The sequence below is a fragment of the Haliotis rufescens genome, unplaced genomic scaffold (assembly GCF_023055435.1).
Source record: "Haliotis rufescens isolate VD_foot unplaced genomic scaffold, xgHalRufe1.0.p SCAF_59, whole genome shotgun sequence".
Classification (NCBI taxonomy): Eukaryota; Metazoa; Mollusca; class Gastropoda; order Lepetellida; family Haliotidae; genus Haliotis; species Haliotis rufescens.
The window spans coordinates 2,660,262-2,684,808 of NW_025964323.1; the positions used below are offsets into that span (position 1 = coordinate 2,660,262).

At 43.0% G+C, this 24,547-nt stretch overlaps 2 protein-coding genes across 5 annotated transcripts; both read left to right on the forward strand.

Annotated features, from left to right (window-relative positions):
* The first annotated feature begins 671 nt into the window (after nucleotides 1-671).
* On the forward strand, nucleotides 672-9,451 carry LOC124115753 (calcium-binding protein LPS1-alpha-like). Of its 3 annotated transcripts, none has more exons than XM_048385466.1 (6): nucleotides 672-773; nucleotides 2,624-2,681; nucleotides 3,564-3,676; nucleotides 5,229-5,381; nucleotides 8,180-8,226; nucleotides 9,372-9,451. In XM_048385466.1, the coding sequence occupies exons 2-6, from the start codon at nucleotides 2,632-2,634 to the stop codon at nucleotides 9,414-9,416; spliced, it is 408 nt and encodes a 135-aa protein (XP_048241423.1). In that variant the 5' UTR covers nucleotides 672-773; nucleotides 2,624-2,631; the 3' UTR covers nucleotides 9,417-9,451. The 3 variants fall into 3 exon arrangements, with proteins under 3 accessions (XP_048241423.1, XP_048241420.1, XP_048241422.1); XM_048385463.1 differs by lacking the exon at nucleotides 672-773 and adding an exon at nucleotides 1,573-1,642; XM_048385465.1 differs by lacking the exon at nucleotides 672-773 and adding an exon at nucleotides 1,696-1,761.
* Nucleotides 9,452-11,671: 2,220 nt separating this feature from the next.
* Nucleotides 11,672-18,570, forward strand: LOC124115754 (calmodulin-4-like). 2 transcript variants are annotated; one of them, XM_046476870.2, is made up of 6 exons: nucleotides 11,672-11,772; nucleotides 13,485-13,542; nucleotides 14,387-14,499; nucleotides 16,040-16,192; nucleotides 17,399-17,445; nucleotides 18,491-18,570. In XM_046476870.2, the coding sequence occupies exons 2-6, from the start codon at nucleotides 13,493-13,495 to the stop codon at nucleotides 18,533-18,535; spliced, it is 408 nt and encodes a 135-aa protein (XP_046332826.2). In that variant the 5' UTR covers nucleotides 11,672-11,772; nucleotides 13,485-13,492; the 3' UTR covers nucleotides 18,536-18,570. The 2 variants fall into 2 exon arrangements, with proteins under 2 accessions (XP_046332826.2, XP_046332825.2); XM_046476869.2 differs by lacking the exon at nucleotides 11,672-11,772 and adding an exon at nucleotides 12,728-12,847.
* The last annotated feature ends 5,977 nt before the right edge of the window (nucleotides 18,571-24,547 follow it).

The window sequence follows — 24,547 nt, forward strand, 5'->3', positions numbered from 1 at the left end:
CCAGCTAATTGACGTCGGTCTGTAAATAATTGAATCTGGACCAGAGAATCCAGTGACCGAAATCATGAGCATCGAGCTACGTAATTGGGATACGATGACATGCATCAACAAAGAGACTGACCACCCGATCCCGTAAGTCGCCTCTTACGACAAATGGTTCACAATTTTCTCTAACTCGGATATTCACGGTTCTGCTAGAATAATGAGAAACGCCACATCCATATACATGCACATATGTGTCAATGAACAGGTTGTATCGCAGTGCTTGTTTTATACCAAACACAAAATGGACCATACATGCATTTAACATACAGGCATTGTTTGATTGTTGTTGGTCAAAGCACTCGGAAATATTCCAATAATATGACGGCATTCTGTAAATAATCGCCTATGGATCAGACAACACAGTGATTGATATTATGATCAAAGATCCACGCTGTGGGGGTACGATGACACACTATGACCAAGTCACCGAGTCTGACCAGCAGCTCCCATTAAGCCGCCTCCTACGACCTTCATTTGTTATCTATTCAAACCCAGAAGCCAAAGAGATAGTTCTTTTAAACTATTAGTGCTGTGAGTATTGCTCAATACGAACAGGAATATGATAGGAAATATGGAAAGGTAAAGTTTGCACCAAGTGGTAACATGACCTTTACCTAGGGAAGGGACCACTTGTAATCTGGCTGATAAAAACAACCTCGTGACCAAACATCTGGTTAAAAACTCAGAGTCACATCGCCTACTTCATTTGTGAATACGATACACAAAAGGTAAGCCATTGACTTCAAACCTGCATCATAGAATAGGTCTTCAGCTGCCCATGCTTGCCGTAAAAGGCGACTATGCTTGTCGCAAGAGGCGACTAACGGGATTGGGTGGTCAGGCTCGCTGACTTGGTTGATGCATGTCATCGTTTTCCAATTGCAGATCGATGCTCATGATCACAATCACTGGATTGTCTGGTCCAGATTCGATTATTTACAGACCGCCGCCATATATTGCTTGAATATTGTTGAGTGCGCCGTTAAACAACAAACAAACAAACATTGGCCCATGAACCCCGCACAGATTCAGGAACATACCCGACCTCCTCAACATCTTCACACCTCGGCTCACAGCCTCCTTGATGCAGTGGATAGAGCGACTGCCCGGAGAACGGAAAGGTCAGGGTTTCAATCCCCGACCGCGTTATGCCAAATATACGTTAAAAAAATTGGTACTTGTTGTTACCGTGGTCGGCGCTCGGCATTACGGGCATAAAACAAGGACTGGTCGTTTCGGCATCAGTATACTGTGTCTGAGCGGGGTATTCATGTCATCAGTCGGCTGCGGCATGGTATCTCCCCGGGCTGATACTATAAAACTGACATTTGCATAAGCAGCCACGCACACACGCACGCACGCACAGAAGTGCATGCACGACGCTATGAAATTGCAATAACCTTGAACGCCACGATTCACCTCATCACCTCTTGTCTCCGTTTCGTACCAGTCCACACACTGACCAATCGTAATCTCATGCACCATACACACGTGTTGTACGTCCAGACCGTGCCTTTCTCGTGGGTCACGTGCTTTTGGATTATGTTTTCGCCTTCCCATGTGGAGCAAAGTACAAGGCTTACTGGAACCCTACTAGGCAAGATATGCACATTTAAGAACAGAACAAAACTTTTAGAAATCGTCATGAATGTTTTCAGTCTTCATCTATGTCTCATTCACGTGTGAGGATTGCATTTTGTTTTGTTTTTTCATCACGTGAGTATTTTGATCTGATAACAATGAAGGCCATGGTGTGCCCCAACGTCCGAGTTTAAGATTTTCTGATATTCTAATATGTAAACAGTAGGAAGCTTTTGCCCAAGCTGATTTGGTAAATGAGTACAAAGATATGTTTCCTGTGTAAAAATAAGTTCTGCCTTGTTGATTTTAATTTTAGACTTTCAGTTTAAGTTGACGAGTTTTCAGTCGACTGGACATAATATAATTTTTATTAACATTTCTTGTGGGCCCAGAATTGTTAAAGATCCGGGTGAAAATAGGTCTTCAGCAACCCTAACCCTAATCCCAATTGTGTAGATCGATGCGCATGATGGCAATCAATGGATTGTGTGGTCCATACTCGATTATTTACAAACCACCGTCATATAGCTGGAATATTGGTGCGTGCGGCGTTGAACAAGCAAACAAACCAGTCATATCTCATACTCTGCCTGTTTTGGAAGGTTTTATTTAAAATGGGAAAACACTGGGCTAAAATACTTGATTTTTCCTTTTCCTCTCCAGGCATGATGTCTCGATGCTCATGATGTCAATCACTGGATTGTCTGGTCCCGACTCGATTATTTACAGACCGCAGTCATATATAGCTGAAATATTGCTAAGTGCAGTGTTAAACAAAAAACAAAACTTACCATTTTATACTCTGCAAGGCATGCCTGTTTTGGAAGGTTTAAAATGGGAAAACACTGGGCTAAAATACTTGATTTTACCTTTTCGTCTCCGGGCATAGGTCTCAACTTTGCACAAGCATCATATTAAAGCATTTACCCCGATGTAATTATTGTGTGATCATGGAAAGTGTTTTGATGATGTTATCTATATCTATATCTTCTCACAGACACAACTATGCTGCTTCTCCTCTGCTTGACGTTCGTCGGTCTGTGCGCTGGACAAGGGTATTTCTGTCATTTCATAAAGCTGACGTAACATCTCTAAAATGTGACCCTGATAAAAGTATTCATCTGCCTTAAAATTTCACAGGTTCAAGTTTCAAGGTTCATTTTATTAGAAGGAGAGTTTGTCAATACCGTCGCCATGCAATATTTAGGTATAATGGGATCGATCCCCGGCCCCTTCATACCAAAAGACGTACAAAGATGGACCTTGTTGTTACCCTGTCTGGCCCTCGGCATTAAGGGACTGAAACAAGGACTGGTCGGCACAGAGTCAGTATACTGTGTCTGAGTGGGGTATTCATGTTTAACTGCGACATGGTATCTCAGTGAGCTAGCACTGTAAAATCGGCGTTAGTCCGGACAAGTATAAGTAGCCGCGCGCACACGCACGCACGCACGCACGCACGCAATAATCACCCCACACCTCACCTCTGTTCGTTTCACGGGTAACGGTTGTGTCAAGCCGAAAGAAAGGTTTTTCAAACATCCAAACGCAGTGCGGATTATATAAAGTTGTGTCAATCGAGATGGCGTACCGTGCAATGATCCGCCGCTCGCAGGTTGCGAGTGAAATTGGGTTAACAACGCATTAAACAGTATTTCAGTTATATCGCAATGTGTTGGCTTAATATGGAAGGAAAGTGCAGGTCTGAGACGTTTATAACTGTGGTGAAGCCCATGAACACGGGTTTGGTGCTGACAAACCAAGAACCATAATCAGAACTAATCTGGGATTCAGACCCACGATCATCGGATTCTTGAACGCCTAAGGGACATAACTATGAACATGGACGTAACTAGGACACATGTGGTGTCCTTATAAGAATAAATTAATTGTTTGATGTCTGCAATCAAAGACTAACATGTTTTTATCGCTTGCAGAAACTTTCACGACCAGTACGCCAAGGTCTTTGAGAGTAAAGTTGACACTAACAACAATAAGATGGCCGACGTCTCCGAATTCAAGGCCATCTTCGACTCGTACGATCTGAACAGTACGTAGAAACAATTTTCATGTGACAGTAGATATGGTTAATATATTTCTTGTAATAGTGGCAGCAGAGAGAAGAGCTCTAAACATGTCAAGTGCCGTTTCCACAGTTTTTTTGGACGGTATGCCAACTAGAGTACTTGAGTTACCCGCCTTTGTTCACGCATGTTCACGAGGTAACAGTTTCTAGTAGGGTGGCTGCACGTATATAAGAGCGAGACCAGGGCGATTCGAGGCCTCCTACTTCTCTAGCGACTTATTTAGTCGCAGTGCTTCCAGTGCGGACAGGATGCCGATATCTGTGCTTTCTTCAAACACTGTTTCCTGGACTCAAGAACGGAGCACATGCTTCATTCAAGACATACATGCAGCTGCACATTCTAGAGCGCACTCAAGTCTGACTTAGGGACTGTTCTTTACTGCTGCCACATGTTTGACCTATTATGTTGTGTTTTATGATTGTAAACCAAAATGTGTTTCAATATTATTTGTTAATTCTTACTTTATTGATTTCACAATTAGGTTCTGTACGTACCGAATTCTGGGTTAACCGTCGCGTTCCAAGTTGAGAATCAACTCGTTACAGAATCTATCCATGTCTGAAAATTGTTTTGTGTGGATAGATATACTACTCAGAAGAAGTTAAGGATCACCCGATTCTTTCATAGTAGCATAGCTGCCATGGCATGACAGGTTGATCATAGTGATAAGATAAATCGGGTGGTCCTTAACTTCTTTTGAGCATTATATATCGGCGTTTGGCTTTCCAAGAACTTTAACCTAAATTCACAATTGTACTAAATGAAAATATGATACATAATTAACATGTAGATTAATGTTTATTCTATATGATATTTATCAAGAAAAAGCTTTGTCGGACCCGAATCTGTTAGTTTTGCAACGGAAAATACAGGAGAATGGTTTTAGTTCAGGTTTTACAAACCAAAAGTGTTGGCTTGACACTCTACATGTAAATAAACTGACTCGTATTCTTCAGACATTTAATTTTTTGAAGCAGTGAAGAAAAAAACAACATTTGCCCCATTAATTGTGTGTGATGCGTAATTAACCGAGATTTCTAGAACACACTGTATGCGACATAAACTTACGTTGAAGGAGAAATAAATCAGTAGTTAATAGAAGATAAAGACGCGGCAATATTATGACTCCCCCGTTACATACGCCGTAGTTTCTTCTCTCGAAACCACTTGGTCTTCGTTGTGCTACTATCTCATTGCTACTAAGTAGCATTATACAGACGAAAGTGGTTTGTCACGAAGCCACCCGCTAGAATCGCAAGACGGGCAGAATGTGTTATAATAAACCCCGTTCCAAGCGTCCCAAAGTAATATCCATGGAATATTACTACAAGAGACTTAACCCCATACTGGGTAATCATTTGGTCCAAGCATGCGTTCTCGTCCTGCCAAAGTCCCGGTTCGATTACTCATTTGGATTGATGTTTGAAACACGTTGCCGATAACCCCTGTCCTGCTATTTATGAAATATTGGCTGCTATCCTGTCATGCCTGACGTGTCCGCTTTTGCTTACCCAGAGGACGGCCAGGTGCCGGTGGCGGAATACGAGAAGGCAACTGGAGGCGTTGGAGCTGGACCAGCCGCGTTCTTCGCCCTCCTTGACCCTAACAGCGACGGCGTTATACACAGAACAGAAGTGCCCGCCATCCTCAACAGCTTCGACGTCAACGGTATGTCCTAAAACAACATGTGGTGTGTGACCCGTGAAGATCCGGGGTAGAATAGGTCTTCAGCAACCCATGCTTGCCGTAAAAGGCGACTATGCTTGTCGAAAGAGGCGACTAACGGGATAGGGTGGTCAGACTTGGTTGATGCATTTCATCGTATCACAGTTGCGAACATCGATACTGGATTCAGACTCGATTATTTACAGACCGCCGTCTTTTAGCTGGAATATTGCCGAGTGCGGCGTTAAACAACAAACAAACAAAACATGTGGTATGTCGTCAAACAACATGTCGTATCTCCTTGGTCATCTCGTCCTTGTCCTGTAAGACTATGTAGTATGTAATGATAAAGTATTTTATATATTATTAGGGACTAAATTGTATTTTTATAGGGATATACAACAAATGTGTAAGTATGAGAATATACTCTATGATATCCCACAACACCCACAAGCACATATACCTTCCACAAGCGTAAATCGTAATGTGTTCGCCAATAAGGAGTCGTGTGTCGATTTCGTCATGTGTCAGTGTGAATACAATATTAGTCAATGTGGAAGATTATGCGTCGATTGGGAGAAAGTCCCTATCCGTCTTGAAAACGTCATGTGTCAATCTGGAAAACTTCATGAGCCAATCTGGAAAACGTCACTATCCGTCTTGAAAACGCCATGTGTCAATCTGGAAAACGCCATGTGTCAATCTGGAAAACGTCATAAGTCAATCTGGAAAACGTGATATGTCAATCTGGAAAACGTCATGACTCAATCTGGAAAATGTCATGAGTCCGTCTTGAAAACGTGCTGCGGCAATGTTGAAAAGGTCATGTAGTTTCGGGTTTCGAGATTACAGATTAGCCGTTTGTCAGCATCGTCCCAGTGCCCGTGCATCACTTTGGCTGATCGCTCACATGAAGCTGACACGCTGTGATATAACTGAAAACTAAAAAGTGGCCATAAACCAAACCAATGATGACACACTGGTTTCAAAAGAAAACAGTTTCATGTATTGCAGGGACTTTGCCAGGGAGATGTCAGCAATTAAAATACATTTGAATGTTAAATGTACTATTTCGTTCATGTCACCAGCTATGATACCTTTCTAACTGACTAACAAGTGTAGAATGCATGGATGGGATAGCCAGGTCAGTCATATATACACATGCACAAAAGTTAAGCGCCACCATATTCATAGTCTCTTGATTTCACGTGTGGGAATCAGAAATACGAAATATGATGATGTATGACTGAATTAGGCTTCCAGGGTTTCATGAAACCAAATTCGTCCAGATTCCACACGGAAAGCGTGCTTCACGTGTTGCTGCAGTTCCCCTACCCTATAAAAAGTGAAATTCAAGTTTCAGACACGTGTTTGCAATTTGCTCCTGTGTGAGATTCCCCTTCCAATAGGGGTAGAAAAGCAGCCATGGTGAGGAGAAAGTTAATGAACGCTGAAAGATGGCAAGTGATAGGCATGAAAAAGCTGACATGTCATGCAGGGCCATTGCAAGACAAATGGGTCATCATCACAGTGTTATCACTCGTTTGATTGTCAAACATGGCCAAACCAATGATGTCAATGGTAGGCATAGGTCTGGTAGGCCAAGAAAGACCTCTAACAGAGAAGAAAGACCTCTAACAGAGAGGATAGACGTCTTTTCGGGATAGTCAGACGAAATCCATCTGCCATCTGCCACAGCTTTAAGACTGCAGTGGATAACCCATCAGAGACTCTCGACGATTACCGTAAGGCGTCGCCTCAGAGCGGCTGGATATAACGCCAGAAGACCAGTAAAACGCCCTCAACTGAGAGGCACATGCGGAATCGTCTGATATGGTGTCGTGCCCGTAGTAGATGGAACTTGGCCAACTGGAGAAGGATCCATTGGTCTGACGAGTGTCGAATGCTGCTACAAACGGTTGATGGTCGAATACGTGTTTGGAGGCAACGTAACACTCGTTTTGCACCAAGGAACATCCAGAAGACCTTAGCATGTGGCGGGGGGTCTGTCATGATATGGAGTTGTGTTTCCTTCGGCTGCAAACTTCCGCTGGTGACAATTCGTGGAAACCTGAATTGCCAACAATACCAAGATGCCGTTCTTCGTCCATTGGTAGTCCCTCATTTTGACAACCATCCTCTTCAGACAAGACCTGTTTACATGGACGACAATGCTAGACCACATAGATCTCGGGCAGTTTAGGCTTATTTGCGTCAAGAAACTATTGCCACTCTTCCTTGGCCGGCCTGTAGTCCGGATCTTAACCCGATTGAGCATCTCTGGGACATCCTTGGCCGGAAAATCAGACATCGTGATCCCCCAGTTCAAAATTTCGCTGGACTTGAAGCCGCACTTCATGAAGAATGCATTCAACGACTTGTAATGAGTATGAGGCGTAGGGATGAAGCTGTGGTCAATGTCAGTGGATCATACACACGTTACTGACGTTTCTGTCTTGCAATAGTCTTTGCACTCTCTAGGGTGTCTATGTGGCACCTGATATGGTCTGCTGATATCATGACAGTTACATGACAAAAAAAGTTTTTCAATGTTTTCTAATCCTTCAATTTCTGGTCTTCTATAAAATTCCATCCTGCTCATATTCTTTTGGAACACAAGATAAACTTGTTTAGGGACAACATTTGCATCACATGAGGTTTACATATACGGCTTACAACAATCGTTCATCTCGTTATAATAGTCATCATTAAGTGCCAAAAGTAACAGCTCACAAATATGGTGGGTGGCGCTTAACTTTTGTGCATGTGTATACATATTCTTTGTGGCCAACTTGTTCCAGGAAACGGCAAGGTCACGGAGGAAGAGTTTCTCAAGCATTATGGCGATGTACGTATACAAGCTTAAATGATTAGCAATAGTAGTTTGACCCGTGAATAGAATAGGTCTTCAGCAACCAATGCTTGTCGTAAGAGGCGACTCACGGCATCTAGTGGTCAGGCTCGCTGACTTGGTTGATGCATTACATCGTATCCCGATTGTGTGCATCGATGCTCATGATGTCACACACTGGTTTGTATGGTCCAGACTCGATTATTTACAGACGCCATCATGTACATGTAGCTGAAATATTGCTGAGTGCGGCTTAAACAACAAACAAACAAAAAAACTAATATACTTTTAATGTGGATAATGTCATTGTTATTTTGCCCCCCTTCGAAGCTGTTATACCAGAATGTGTTTGAAATTTCATAATGTTCTGGGTACATTTTAAGTTGCACTCGTTTCGGCGTTTAAGCGTGATATATACGGGAGTCCCTCTGTGTGTGAGTGAGTGAATGAGAAGGCTTTACGACTAATAGCCATATTCCAGCAACATCACGGCGGAAATGGACTTTAAATATAATTGTACTTATGTGAGGAATCGAAAATGGCCCTTCCACGTCACGAGCGATTACTTTAACCCATAGGCTACCCCACCATTAGTTTCCTCCTTGGGTCTGCAGCACCTCATGATTGTCGTCATTACCAGTCGACGAAATCGAGGATCGGGTCGCCAGGCTCTGTGGCTCTCTGGATGCGTGTCGGCGTGACCCATTGATCGTTGCTCCTGGTGTCAGTCACTGGTTTCCGTGGTCCAGGCTCCATTATGTACACGCTACAGTGATAAAGCTGTCCTACTGCGGTGTCACGCAACATTGAGTCACTTTTCCATATAAAACACAGCTTCAAACAAGTTAAAGAGGCGGTGGGGTAGCCTTGTGGATAAAGCGTATGCTCGTCACGGCAAAGGCTCGGGTTCGATTCCCTACGTGGGTAAAATGTGTGACACCCATTGCTGGTGTCCCACGCCGTGATATTGCTGGAATACTGCAAAGGGGGCGTAAAACCAATCTCACTCACTATAACTTTATGAGGGCAACTGACTTTGGTTTCGGGGCTTCCATATATCTATCACTTGTTTTTACCGTCGTGCTACAACTTAGTATGTCCTATGTGTCAGTTCTTAATTGGTATAATCTTCATTATTTCAGCTTTACAATAAGGTTCTCGCCATGCAGATTTCCGTTGGTAAATAGAGGTCCCTTGTATAAATAAAGATATTTGAATAGCCTATATGTTTTCTGTTATAATAGTACTGTCTTCTCTGAGATTTGAATCCCCCAACCCACCCCTCGATCCCTTTCACAGGGATGGTTGGAAAGCAACATCTTCGGAGAAACAAACTGGTAAGGTGCAAAGCTGACACCCCATGGATCATAATGGGGCGAATTGGGGATTGAACCCAATATCAGAGGATCCTGGCACGGCTGAGGGACATAACTCTTCATCATATCCCAAACTCACATGACAACAGCATATCTACATTACATGGATAATAACAACGGTTATAAAGACTTTCATTTTGGGAATTTTTAGTTCAGATATCACCGTTCGTCAGGATCGCCCGAAAGAGTTGCCTACCTTAGTTGTGCCAGACTCTGCTGATTGGCATTATCACATCTACATCACGACGAGTCATGGTCAGCATGTGGGAGGAAAGCCCAGGGTATCTCATGATCAGGCACAGTTCATGTAATATTCCGGGAAAAGGAAGGCGGGGAGTAGGATGTTTGTTAAGTCTTTTTTCTGTCACTGCTCCATGGCTTACACTTCTCTCCGAAAGGAGGAGCCGGACAATTATTTTCAGGACACCAAGTCAAGCAAGTGTTATGTTTTAAATCCCCAGTTAAAAAACAGTTGTCAAGTGCATGTAGCTGGATAATATTACCACTGCAAACATATACCAGGCCAAACAGTCTTCCCCTGGGGAGTTTACCACGCGAAACCTTCGGGCACGGGTTTAGTTTGGGGTTGACTGGCCAAGGAGCATAATCCATGTGAATATTGAATAAGAACTAATGATCATGTGTTTCTCACGGTTACAGGACACAAAGGACAGTCACAATATTTCAATTGTATGAATACGACGTGTAAATAAGTGTGATTTTGCGTCAGTCCTGGCGTCACACAGGACGGAAACTTTGACAATTCCTGTTGAAAATATCAAACCATTGCAATGTATCTATTTTTAATTCCCTTTTAATACGATTCTCTTCACATGTATAGCCTTAACATGTTGAGCCAATGTATTCAACAAATAGAAGAATGGATAGCTAAAAATAGGAGAAAATGCTGCACTGTGTAAAATCTGAATTTTACTTTGTTGACATTTCAAACAAGTGCATTTTTTACTAAAAGCCTAGGCAGGTCTAGATCAAACTAACCGAGTCTAGTTTGCTTGATTTTGTTTATCTAAAATTCCAGCTAAGTCATGAGGACCTGAAAAAGGTGTGGACAGGGCAATCCAGTGCTTGAAAGCATACGCAACGATTAAAGCCGTCGAGATGCTATAGCAATAAGCTGTCAAAGAGCCTGACTACAAAGCGTGTCTTCTGATGATAGCTTTGCACGAGTTGTCACCACAATGTCATTAGGCACCGACTGAACTATCCACTCGGAACAGCACACTCTAGATATGACCACTTGGGAAACACACACATTGTCCTTTCGAAATAGATATTTAGTACATGCACAACTTTTTAAAATGTTTGTCCCTTTTTACTTTCCAAAAATAATGTTTGTTTGTAAGGTTTTTGCTGTTAAACGCCACACTTAGCAATATTCCAGCTAATTGACGTCGGTCTGTAAATAATCGAATCGGGACCAGACAATCCAGTGACTGAGATCATGAGCATCGAGCTACGTACATTGGGATACGATGACATGCATCAACAAAGAGAGACTGACCACCCGATCCCGTAAGTGGCCCTTTACGACAAGTGGTTCACAATATTCTCTAACCCGGATATTAACGGTTCTGCTGGAATAATGAGAAACGCCACATCCATATACATGCACATATGTGTCAATGAACAGGTTGTATTGCAGTGCTTGTTTTATACCAAACACAAAATGGACCATACATACATATAACATACAGGCATTGTTTGATTGTTGTTGGTCAAAGCACTCGGATATATTCCAGTTATATGACGGCATTCTGTAAATAATCGCCTATGGATCAGACAACACAGTGATTGATATTATGAGCAAAGATCCACGCTGTGGGGGTACGATGACACACTATGACCGAGTCACCGAGTCTGACCAGCAGGTCCATTAAGCCGCCTTCTACGACCTTCATTTGTTATCTATTCAAACCCAGAAGCCAAAGAGATAGTTCTTTTAAACTATTAGTGTTTTGAGTATTGCTCAATACGAACAGGAATATGATATGAAATATGGAAAGGTAAAGTTTGCACCAAGCGGTAACATGATCTTCACCTAGGGAAGGGACTGATAAGGCTGATAAGGACAACCACGTCATCAAACATCTGGTTAGAAACTCAGAGTCACTTCGCCTGCTTCATTTGTGAACACGTTACGCAATAGGTAAGCCATTCACTTCAATCCTGCATAATAGAATAGGTCTCGTAAAAGGCGACTATGCTTGTCGTAAGGGGCGACTAACGGGATTGGGTGGTCAGGCTCGCTGACTTGGTTGATGCATGTCATCGTTTTCCAATTGCGTAGATCGATGCTCATGATATTAAACACTGGATTGTCTGGTCCAGATTCGATTATTTACAGACCGCCGTCATATAGCTTGAATATTGCTGAGTGCGGCGTTAAACAACAAACAAACATTGGCCCATGAACCCCGCACAGATTCAGGGGCAGAAGTAGCCCCGGTAAGCCATGGTTACGTCATAGCCGACTGATAAGAATCGGAAAGTTACAAAATGTGACCAAGCTGTGTCATCACCACCGTGACGACCTGGAACATACCCGACCTCCTCAACATCTTCACGCCTCGGCTGACAGCCTACCTGGTGCAGTGGATAGAGCGACTGTCCGGAGAACGGAAAGGTCAGGGGTTCAATCCCCGACCGCGTCATTCCAAATATGCGTTATAAGTTGCAATTGGTACTTGTTGTTACCGTGGCCGGCGCTCGGCATTGAGAGCATAAAACAAGGACATCAGTATACTGTGTCTGAGCGGGGTATCCATGTCATCAGTCGGCTGCGGCATGGCATCTCCCCGGGCTAATACTATAAAACTGACATTTGCATAAGGAGCCACGTATACACGCACGCACGCACGCACGCACGCACATACATGCATGCACGACGCTATGAAATTGCAATAAGCTTGAACGCCACGTTTCACCTCACCACCTCTTGTCTCTGTTCCGTACCAGTCCACACACTGACCAATCGTAATCTCATGCACCATACACACGTATTGTACGTCCAAACCGTGCCTTTCTCGTGGGTCACGTGCTTTTGGATTATGTTTTCACCTTCCCATGAGGAGCAAAGTACAAGGCTTACTCGAACCCTACTAGGCAAGATATGCACATTTAAGAACAGAACAAAACTTTGAGAAATCGTCATGAATGTTTTCAGTCTTCATCCATGTCTCATTCACGTTTGAGGATTACACTTAGTTTTGTTTTTTCATTACGTAAGTATTTTTATCATATAACAAAACCAAGCCCCAACGCCCGAGTTTAAGACTTTCTGATATTCTAATATGTAAACAGTAGGAAGCTTTGACCCAAGCCGATTTGCTCAGGACAAGTTTGTAAATGAGTACAAAGATATTTTACCTGCGTAAAAATATCACCTTAGGCCATTGAACAATTATCAGTGTTTTCTCATGAAGTTCTGCCTTGTTGATTTTTATTTTAGACTATTTTATTTTAAACTTTAGTTTAAGCTGACGAGTTTTCAGTCGAGTGAACATAATGTACTTTTCATTAACATTTCTTGAGGGCCCAGAATTGTTCTTATCATATTTGACCCGTGAAGATCAAGGTGAGAAAAGGTCTTCAGAAACCCATGCGTGCCGTAAAGAGGCGACTAACGGGATCGGGTCGGTAAGGCTCGCTGACTTGGTTGATGCATGCCATCGTATCCCAAGGAAGGTTATATTAAAATGGGAAAACACTGGGCTAAAATACCTGATTTTACCTTTTCGTCTCCGGGCATAGGTCTCAACTTTGCACGAGCATCATATTGAAGCATTTATTCCGATGTAATTATTGTGTGATCATGGAAAGTGTTTTGATGATGTTATCTATATCTATATCTTCTCACAGACACAACTATGCTGCTTCTCCTCTGCTTGACGTTCGTCGGTCTGTGCGCTGGACAAGGGTATTTCTGTCATTTCATAAAGCTGACGTAACATCTCTAAATATGACCCTGATAAAAGTATTCATCTGCCTTCAAATTTCAAAAGTTCAAGTTTCAAGGTTCATTTTATTAGAAGGAGAGTTTGTCAATACCGTCGGCATGCAATATTTAGGTATAATGGGTTCGAACCCCGGCCCCGTCATACCAAAAGACGTACAAAGATGGACCTTGTTATTACCCTGTCTGGCCATCGGCATTAAGGGGCTGATCAAGGACTGGTTGGCACAGAGTCAGTATACTGTGTCTGAGTGGGGTATTCATGTTTAACTGCGACACGGTATCTCTGTGAGCTAGCACTATAAAATCGGCGTTAGTCCGGACAAGTATAAGTAGCCGCGCGCACACGCACGCACGCGCAATAATCACCCACACCTCGCCTCTGTTCGTTTCACGGGTAACGGTTGTATCAAGCCAAAAGAAAGGTTTTTCTAACATCCAAACGCAATACGGATTATAAAAAGTTGTGTCAATCGAGATGGCGTACCGTGAAATGATCCGCCACTCGCAGGTTGAGAGTGAAATTAGGTTAACAACGCATTAAACAGTATTTCAGTTATATCGCAATGTGTTGGTTTAATATGGGAGGAAAGTGCAGGTCTGAGACGTTTATAACTTTGGTGAAGCCCATGAATACGGGTTTGGTGCTGACAAATAAAGAACCATAATCAGAACTAATCTGGGATTCGGACCCACGATCATCGGATTCTCGAACGCCTAAGGGACGTAACTCTGTGGTGTCCTTATAAGAATAAATGAATTGTTTGATGTCTGTAATCAAAGACTAACATGTTTTTATCGCTTGCAGAAACTTTCACGACCAGTACGCCAAGTTCTTCGAGATTAATGTTGACACTAACAACAATAAGATAGCCGACCTCTCCGAATTCCAAGCCAACTTCGACTCGTTCGATCTGAACAGTACGTAGAAACAATTGTCATTTGACAGTAGATATGGTCAATTTATTTCTTGTGATAGTGGCAGCAGAGAGAAGAGCTCTAAACATGTTAAGTGCCGTTTCCAAAGGTTTTTTGGACGGTATGCCAACCAGAGTACTTGAGAGTTACCCGCCTTTGTTCACGCATGTTCGTGAGGTAACAGTTTCTAGTAGGGTGGCTGCACTAATTAAAGAGCGAGACATGGGCGATTCGAGGCCTCCTACTTCTCTTGCGACTTATCTAGTCGCAGTGCTTCCAGTGCGGACGGGATGCCGATATTTGTGCTTTCTTCAAACACTGTTTCCTGGACTCAAGATCGGAGCACATGCTTCATTCAAGACATACATGCCACTGCACAATCTAGAGTGAACTCAAGTCTGACTTAGGGACTGTTCTTTACTGCTGCCACATGTTTGACCTATTATGTTGTGTTTTATGATTGCAACCCAAATGTGTTTCAATATTATTTGTTAATTCTTAAAGTAATGATTTCACAATTTAGTTCTGCACGTGCCGATTTCTGGGTTAACCGTTGCGTTCCAAGTTGAGAATCAACTCGTTACAGAATCTATCCATGTCTGAAAACTGTTTTGTGTGGATAGATATACTACTCAGAAGAAGTTAAGGATCACCCGATTCTTTCATAGTACTATAGCTGCCATGGAATGACAGGTTGATCATAGTGATAAGATGAATCGGGTGGTCCTTAACTTCTTTTGAGTATTATATATCGACGTTTGGCTTTCCAAGAACTTTAACCTAAATTCACAATTGTACTTAACGAAAATATGATACATAATTAACATGCAGATTAATGTTTTTGCTGTATGACATTTATCAAGATAAAGCGTTGTCGGACCCGAATCTGTTAGTTTTGCAACGGAAAATACAGAAGAATGTTTTCAGTTCAGGTACAAATTGTTGGCTTGACATTCTGCACGTAAATATACTTACTCGTCCTCTTCTTCGTACTTTTCAGACATTTAATTTTTTGAATCGGTGAACTAAAATCCTCCATTTGCCCCCTTAATTTTGTGTGATGCGTAATTAACCGAGATTTCCAGAACACACTGTATGCGACATAAACTTAAGTTGAAGGAGAAATTAATCAGCAGTTAATATTAGATAAAGGCGCGGCAATATCATGACTCCCCCCGTTACATACGCCGTCGTTTCTTCTCTCGAAACCACTTGGTCTTCATTGCTTCCAAGTGACATTATACAGACGAAATTGACTCGTTACGAAGCCGACCGCTAGAATCGCAAGATGAGCAGAATGTGTTATGATAAACCCCGTTCCAAGCGTCCCAAAGTAATATCCATGGAATATCACTACAAGAGACTTAACCCCATACTGGGTAATCATTTGGTCCAAGCATGCGCTCTCATCCAGCCAAAGACCCGCTTCGATTCCTCATTGGGTGGATGTTTGAAAGACGTTGTCGATAAACCCTGTCCTGATATTTATGAAATATTGGCTGCTATGCTTTCATGCCTTACGTGTCCGCTTTTGCTTACCCAGAGGACGGCCAGGTGCCGGTAGCGGAATACGAGAATGCAACTGGAACCGTGGGAGCAGGACCAGCCACGTTCTTCACCCTCATTGACCCTAACAGCGACGGCGTGATACACAGAACAGAAGTGCCCGCCATCCTCAACAGCTTCGACGTCAACGGTATGTCCTAAAACAACATGTGGTGTGCGACCGATGAAGATCCGGGGTAGAATAGGTCTTCAGGAACCGATGCTTGTCGAAAGAGGCGACTTACGGGATCGGGTGGTCAGACTTGGTTGATGCATGTCATCGTATCGTATCCCAGTTGCGAATATCGATACTTAATTCAGACTCGATTATTTACAGACCGCCGTCTTATAGCTGGAATATTGCTGAGTGCAGCGTTAAACAAGAAACAAACAAAACATGTGGTATGTCGTCAGACATGTCGTATCTCCTTGGTCATCTTGTCCTTGTCCTGCAAGACTATGTGGTGTACTTTAATTATAAAGTATTTTGTACATCATTCAGGACTAAATTTTATTTTAATAGGGATATACAACAAATGTGTAAGTATGAGAATATACTCTATCATATCCCACAACACCAACAAGCACAAACGTAAATCTTAATGTGTTCGTCAATAAAGAGTCATGTGTCGATTTGGTCATGTATCAGTGTGAAAATAATATGAGTCAATGTGGAAAAGATCATGCGTTGAATGGGAAAAAGTCACTATCCGTCTTGAAAACGTCATGTGTCAATTTTGAAAACGTCATATGCCAATCTGGAAAACGTCATGGGTCAATCTGGAAAACGTCATGTGTCAATCTGGAAAACGTCAGGTGTCAATCTGGAAAACGTCATGAGTCATGTGTCTGGTGGTTTATGGTTTCGAGATTACAGATTTGCCAGCACCCGTGCATCACTTTCGGCTTAACGCTCACCTCAAGCTGACACGCTGCACAACTGAAAACTGTACCATAAACAAAACCCATGATGGCACACTGGTTTCATAAGTCAATAATGAAAACGTGATGTACTTTCGGGTTTCGAGATTACAGATTAGCCGTCTGTCAGCAACGTTCCAGTGCCCGTGCATCACTTTGGGCTGAACACTCACATGAAGCTGACACACTGTGATATAACTGAAAACTGTACAAAATGGCCATAAACCAAACCAATGATGACGCACTGGTTTCAAAAGAAAACTGCAGGGACCTTGCCAGGAAGATATCAGCAATTAATATACCTTTGAATATTAAATGTATTATTTCGTTTATGTCACCAGCTATGATACCTTTCTAACTTACTAATAAATTACAATATCTGGATGGGATAGCCAGGTCAGTCATATACATATTGTTCGTGGCATACTTGTTGCAGGAGACGGCAAGGTCACGGAGGAAGAGTTTATCACGCACTATACCGATGTACGTATACAAGCTTATATGATCAGCAATAGAAGTTTGACCCGTGAATATCCGAGTTAGAACTGGTCTTCAGCAACACATGCGGGATCGGGTGGTCAGGCTCGCTGACTTGGTTGATGCATTACATCGTATCCCAATTGCGTGGATCGATACTCATGATGTCATCCACTGGTTTGTATGGTCCAGACTCGATTATTTACAGACCGTCGACATATAGCTGGAATATTGCTGAGTGCGGCTTAAACAACAAACAAACATTAATTATTTTGCCCCTCTTCGAAGCTGTTATACAAATTTTTTTTTTATATTTCATAATTGTTCTGGGTACATTTTAACTTGCACTCGTTCATGCGTTTAAACATGATATATACGGGAGTCCCTCTGTGAGTGAGTGAGAAGGGTTATGCACTTTTCAGCCATATTCCAGCAACATCACGGCGGAAATGGACTTTAAATATAATTGTACTTATGTGAGGAATCGAAAATGGCCCTTCCACGTCACGAGCGAACACTTTAACCACTAGGCTACCCCACCATTAGGTTCCTCCCTAGGTCTGCACCTCATGATTGTCGTCATTACCAGTCGACGAAATCGGGGATCGGGTCGCCAGGCTCTGTGGCTCTCTGGATGCTTGTCGGCGTGACCCATTGATCGTTGCTCCTGGTGTCAGTCACTTGTTTCCGTGGTCCAGGCTCCATTATGTACACGCTGGACCACTGTGGTGTCACGCAACATTGACTCACTTCCATATGTAAAACACGGCTTCAAAGTTAAAGAGGCGGTGGGGTAGCCTTGTGGGTAAAGCGTAATGCTCGGGTTCGAATCCCTACATGGGTAAAATGTGTGACACCCATTGCTGGTGTCCCACGCCGTGATATTGCTGGAATACTGCAAAGGGGTCGTAAGACCATTCTCACTCACTTCAACGTTATGAGGGCAACTGACTTTTTGTGTCACATTTGTGTCACTAGGTTTAACCGTCGTACTTCAACTTAGTATATTCTATGTGTCAGTTCTAAATTGGTATAATCTTCATTATTTCAGCTTTACAAGAAGGCTCTCGCCATGCAGATTTCCGTTGGTAAATAGATGCCCCTTGTATGAATAAAGATATGTGAATAGCCTATATGTTTTCTGTTATAATAGTACTGTCTTCCCTGAGATTTGAATCCCCCAACCCACCCCTCTATCCCTTTTACAGCGATGGTTGGTGATTATTCAAGAAACATCTTCCGGGAAACAAACTGGTAAGGTGCTCAGCTGACACCCCAAGGGTCATAATCGGGCGAATTGGGGGATTCGAACCCAGTACCAGAGGATCCTGGCACGGCTAAGGGACGTAATTCTTCATCATATCCCAAACTCACATTACAACAACATATCTACATTACATGGATAATAACAACAGTTATAAAGAATTTCATTTGGGGAATTTTTAGTTCAGATATCACCGTTCATCAGGATCGCCCGCAAGAGTTGCCTACCTTAGTTGTGCCAGACTCTGCTGATTGGTATTATCACATCTACATCACGACGAGTCATGGTCAGTATATGGGAGGAAAGCCCAAGGTAACTCAGGCACAGTTCATGTAATATTCTGGGAGAAGGAAGGCGGGGAGGAGGATTATTGTTATTTTTTTTCTGTCACTGCTCCTTGGCATACACAAGGAAGAGCTGGCCAATTATTTTCAGGACACCAAGTCAAGCAAGTGTTATGTTTTAAATCCCGAGGTAAAAAAACAGTTGTCCATTAATTGCTGGAAAATTCTTCTACTTAAAAATATACCAGCCCTCCCCGACAATATTAAATGGTCAGCCCCTGACGAGTTTACCACGTTAAGCCTTCGGGCGCGGGTTTGATGTTGACTGGCTAAGGAACATAATCCATATTGAATAAGAACTAATTATTATGGGATTTTCACGGTTAAAGGACACAAAGGACAGTCACAATGTTTCAGTTGTATGAATACGACGTGTAAAAGAGTCTCGGTAAGACGAACCAATGGTTGATGTAATGAGCAACGGGATACGTCGGGGTACGATTGCACGCAATCAACCAAGCCATCGAGTCTGACTACCGTATCCAATGTAGTCGCCTCTTACGTTCAACAGTAGAGTGCTGGTGACCTTATCGATTCTGTCCCCAACTAAACGTCGGAGTTATATATTTTGAAATATATTTCGTCTCCCTGTCTCCCTTTCATCCGGGGAAGTGAGTGAATGGTGTTTAACGCCGCAGTAAGTTATGTCACGGCGGTCTGTAAATAATCAAGTCTTACCAGGAAAATCAGTGACTGAGAGCAGGAGTACAGATCCAACCCATTGGGGTATGATGACACAAGGGTCTGATTCCCCGACCCGACAAACATGAAGTACAGAGGAACTGTCGCTACTTCGCTATATAAGTACAATAAACTCCAACGTGATGTTAAACTCACCTCACCTCACCTCACCTCACCTCACCTCACCTCACCTCACCTCGCCTCACCTCACGCGCAAGGGGGGGGGGGGGGGGGGGGGGGGGCGGTTCATGTAGTCTAGTGGTTAAAGCGTTCGCTCGTCACGCCGATGACCCGGGTTCGATTCCCGACGTGGGTACAATGTGTGAAGCCCATTTTTCCGGTGTCCCCCGCCGTGATATTGCTCGAATATTGCTAAAAGCGGCGTAAAACCAAACTCACTCACTCACTCACTGACCCACTCACGCGCAAGGAGGCCTCTTTGCAATTGGCACAATTCCAAAGTTAAGCAGTTTGACGATTGAGGTGACACTGTCATTTTCGAAACAAACCAGACGCGAACACAGCACTTCTTAAAGGACTTCACGGGTTATTAAAAAAATAGCAATTGACATATATGTGTAATGGGTAATACATTTGCCAGTAGGTTATTCTAGATATTACCCATAACCTCTTTCTCTGAGAAAATATATGGGTTCCTTTTTTGTTTGTAGTTTAACGCGGCAAAGTGGCGACAGCTAACCCAGTGATTGATATAGTGAGCAACGTCCACACCGTCGGGTTACATGAACCAATCAATGAGTTCGCCTCGAAAGACAAGTTTATAAGCTAACGGACAAAAGAAACGCCACCAAACAATTTTCTGGTTTAAAACAGTTGATGTTTTATTATAAAAAACTATTATTGAAAAACGGTACTTGAAATTGACAAGATCAAAAACCATGTACTTAAAGTTCTGCAGACACGTTTATCATGCTGGGTGCACTGTCCAGTATTCGATCAAAACCGCAGAATTGACTAGGATCTCTTCTAAAGTCCCTTGCTACACACATGGCTCAGTATCGGATGTGACCCCCTCCGTCAGCGATGAAGGCCCTAACACGACGTCGAACTGAGTACACGAGTCTCCTGACATCCTGATTAGGAATCCTACGCCATTCTTCCTGCAGGGCACATGCCAAGGCATCCCTCGTCAATGGCGGCTGTTTCCGAATCCTGCGTCCAAGTTTGTCCCAGAGGTGCTCTTTGGGCGACAGGTGAGGTGATCTGGCAGGAAAGGCAGTACCATAGGCCACAAAACCTCATCCATGTAACGACGTGCAGTGAGATTTCCGTCGATGATGACCAGATCTGTCTTCTCGTCCCCGCAGATGCCACCCCAGACCATGAGACTACCACCTCCATAACGTTCCACTTGTTGGACGCAACAACGTGCCGTCTGTTCACCACGTTGTCCGTAGATTCGAACCCATCTATTAGACTTGAAGAGCTGGCACCTACTTGAAGAGCACTCTAAGCCAATTTCTCTGCTGCCACTGCTGTACAGACCTGGCCCATCTCAGTCTGTGACGTCGGTGTAGAAACGTTAACGTCATGCCCTTGAAAGGCACGGAGACCATACAGGCGGGGTTGTCTAGCAACGGCCCTTCTGCTGACTGGATGTCCAAGGCTGTTTGCGGATGATGACGTCACAGTAGGAATCTTGACCTTAGGCGAAGCACCCGTAAATATCGGTCTTCCTGTGGGGTTGTGACCTTGGGTCCTCCACTCCTCGGTCTGTCTGCAGTTCTACCAGTTTGCCTGTGACGTGTGACAAGTCTGGCGATGGTGCTGTCCAATTTGCAACATACCGATGGATCTCTCCCCCTGCTCTGTGGTTAGTCGAGGCATGTTCGTTGTTTTAAACGGTTTCATGTGATGAGAGAGTACAATGCTGCTCATGCTGCTTATACCAGAATGTCATACGGGTAACTTTGATTAAATTCACTTTTCTCGCAAATCGCGTGAGGCACGTGCACATGTTGACAGGGAATGGGTAAGTTGCATTCCAGCTATGTGTTCCCAACTGTTTTCGTGCTGTTTGGCAGAATTGTTGAAAACTGACGACCATTATTCAATTTGTGGCGTTTCTTTTGACCGCTAATTTCGTCCGGCAACCTTACTTTTGGGACACCGTTTTTCTCAATTATAAAATTCATGTAATCATATATACTTTGGCCTGAGTTTTCATGGGATTGTCAGTACACTGCACAGGTCACAAGCCAGACTGAGTATTTCAAGCTTGGTCTCGGAGATTGGCGACCACATTCACTACAGATTACACCTGTTTATGATAACGGGACTTGGGAAACACAGATGGCAAGATGCTTCTTTGAAATAGATATACTCTGCAAAAAAGGAAACGCAAAAGTGATTTTAGATGTGTATTTTATAAATCATATAAATAACCAACAGATTGTAATCGATTGTTCAAAACTGGCTCACATCATTCACATTGACCCAGGTTACATGGAACAGAAAATGTTCAAGGTGAAGGTCATCTGTGCTCAGAATCTTGTATGGCTACCATTAGAGTCCAAAACTGACTGGCATCGTCGTCCCGTGGAAGCAATCAGATCCCGAATTCTGGCCTAGGGAATGTTCACCCACTCTGCCTGCAGTGCTTGTGCCATCTGCCAGAGGTTCTGTGGTTGATGCTGAAGTGCATGCTGTCTTTCATCCAGTGCATCCCATAACTGTACGATTGGGTTTAAATTTAGAGACCAAGAGGGCGATGGCAGGACCTGGATGTAGTGATTCATGAAAAGGCTGTGGTCAGTCTCTCCGTGTGAGGTCGGACGTTGTCTTGTTTGAAAATGACGTTCGCTTATTGCACAATGGGGGGCCGCGAGGCTGAAGAATCCCATCCGTGTAACGTTGTGCCGTTAAATTTCCTTGAACTTGAAGCAGGTCTGTTCTACCAGTGTAGACCACAGTCGCCCACATCATCACACTACCACCGCCGAATCTGTCCACTTCGGGCATATCGTTCCCGCGACGCCTGTAAACACGGCGTCTCCCAATTGCACGGCGAAGCAAAAAAGTGATTTAAAACCAAACCGAACCCGTGTTCATTACAGTTGTGGTCATACTGTCACATTGAAACCACTGGCCCTTTGAACTGGTCGTCTAGCGCGAATACCTTCAGCGCGTAAACAGTTCTTCGCTATCTAGGCTGATGTCCTACGCAATCCTGGTACTGCCGTAGTTGTAGAGGTGGCGGTGGAGGTTCTTTCACGTAAGTGACGTAGCTGTATGAATCTGTCCTGTGCCCTTGTATGGAAACGTGATCGACCAGATCTGGGAAGGTCACATGTTGACCATTTTATTTTCGTCCCGAATACCCTCTAAATAGATTCTCGCTTACCAAAAGGGGCATGGCAGCCACATTTATGAATGAATCATTGCAGGTGTGACGTTACATTTTATCTCACTCACACAGTGAGTGTTCAACAAACCCCGTAACCCGGGGGGATTCCAGGTTAGAGTAGGTCCCATGGATTATTAGGAAAAGGATTTATTAGGGTCTAAGGGGTCTAGGGTGTATACCGAAACATAGCTTTAACAGTATATTCCAGCATTTGTTATCAATACATATTTGTGTTTACTTTATCATACGTCAACTTTTAAGGAATGTCTATCAAACAATTGTTTTAAAATTTTTGGTTGTTGTTTAACGCCGCACTCAGCAATAGTCCAGCTATAAGACGGCGGTCTGTAAATGATCGTGTCTGGACCAGACAATCCAGTGATTGATATCATGAACAGAAGATATGATTGAACAGTTAAACTATTGATTTGATTATTTCAGCATGAGTATAAATGCTGAAAGTAGTTTCATAAGTCTACTTAGGGATCGGTAAACATATCAGTATGTTGATCAGAAGGATATTTCTGAGGATAGGTGTGTGAACACTACAGTTTGGATGAAGTCATAAAGGCTACCTGTATTTCTCTTTCAGGGATTAGATATTGATCTATATAAGAGTTACAATGTAATAGGTGTATATTGTGAATGCGGAAAGGACTCTAAAATATATACTCCTCATTTTGTATCACATGTATATGTGGTCGTTTGAGTTATTAAAATATGTATTTGATAATAATAATAACTTGGTTATCATTTTAGTACTTTGATGTTGTACATGAGCTAAATTATATCGTATGTATAAAAGACTGGAAGCACTTTCCAATTATAATGAAGTTTTTGTCGTTTTCCGTCCAATGACCATATACGAAATAAATGCAAATCGTGTTTGCAGTATGACCTATAGTTATCAAATAGCATTTGATACCTAATGTTAAGTCATTCAAATCGCTAAATCCCTGAGACTTGCACGTATCCAGTGGGTGGACATGATTCATAAATGGAATACGTCATCTTAATGTATGTCGGGTTTAAGACACTACAATTCAATGTGCAGAGTTGCGTCCCTTGGGCGTAAGAGGACAAGGCGGTAGTGGGGTCGTACGCAAGATTCAGAGGCCTTTCTTCAACGTCCATTGACCTCAATGCAATTTAAATATTTATTGTATAAAAGACCATAGGCCCAAATACACGAGGTGCATACCACATGTATACAGAGTGGTGTCATTATTCCAGCCAACGAGAACACCAAGAATGACTTTTCGCAGTGCATCCATGTAGGGAATCGAACCCAGGTCATCGGTATGAAGAGCCGAAGCTATAACATTATGACCACCCAGCCGGATCTGTGTTGTTGAGATTCGAAACCTGTAGTTGATAGTGTGATCAACATCATGTAGGTCACCTCGTGTACCTCTGGGTCTACACAAGTTGACAGAAAAAGAAGACATAGTA

Bases quoted from the DNA above. Each gene is read 5' to 3' on its own strand.
- LOC124115754 (XM_046476869.2), top strand. From the start codon at position 12,799: ATGTCTCATTCACGTTTGAGGATTACACTTAGTTTTGTTTTTTCATTA. The intron at 12,848-13,484 runs GTAAGTATTTTT...ATCTTCTCACAG, and splicing joins TAGTTTTGTTTTTTCATTAC to ACACAACTATGCTGCTTCTC. The intron at 13,543-14,386 runs GTATTTCTGTCA...TATCGCTTGCAG, and splicing joins GGTCTGTGCGCTGGACAAGG to AAACTTTCACGACCAGTACG.
- LOC124115753 (XM_048385463.1), top strand. From the start codon at position 1,588: ATGTTTTCGCCTTCCCATGTGGAGCAAAGTACAAGGCTTACTGGAACC. The intron at 1,643-2,623 runs GCAAGATATGCA...ATCTTCTCACAG, and splicing joins GCTTACTGGAACCCTACTAG to ACACAACTATGCTGCTTCTC. The intron at 3,677-5,228 runs GTACGTAGAAAC...TTGCTTACCCAG, and splicing joins CGACTCGTACGATCTGAACA to AGGACGGCCAGGTGCCGGTG.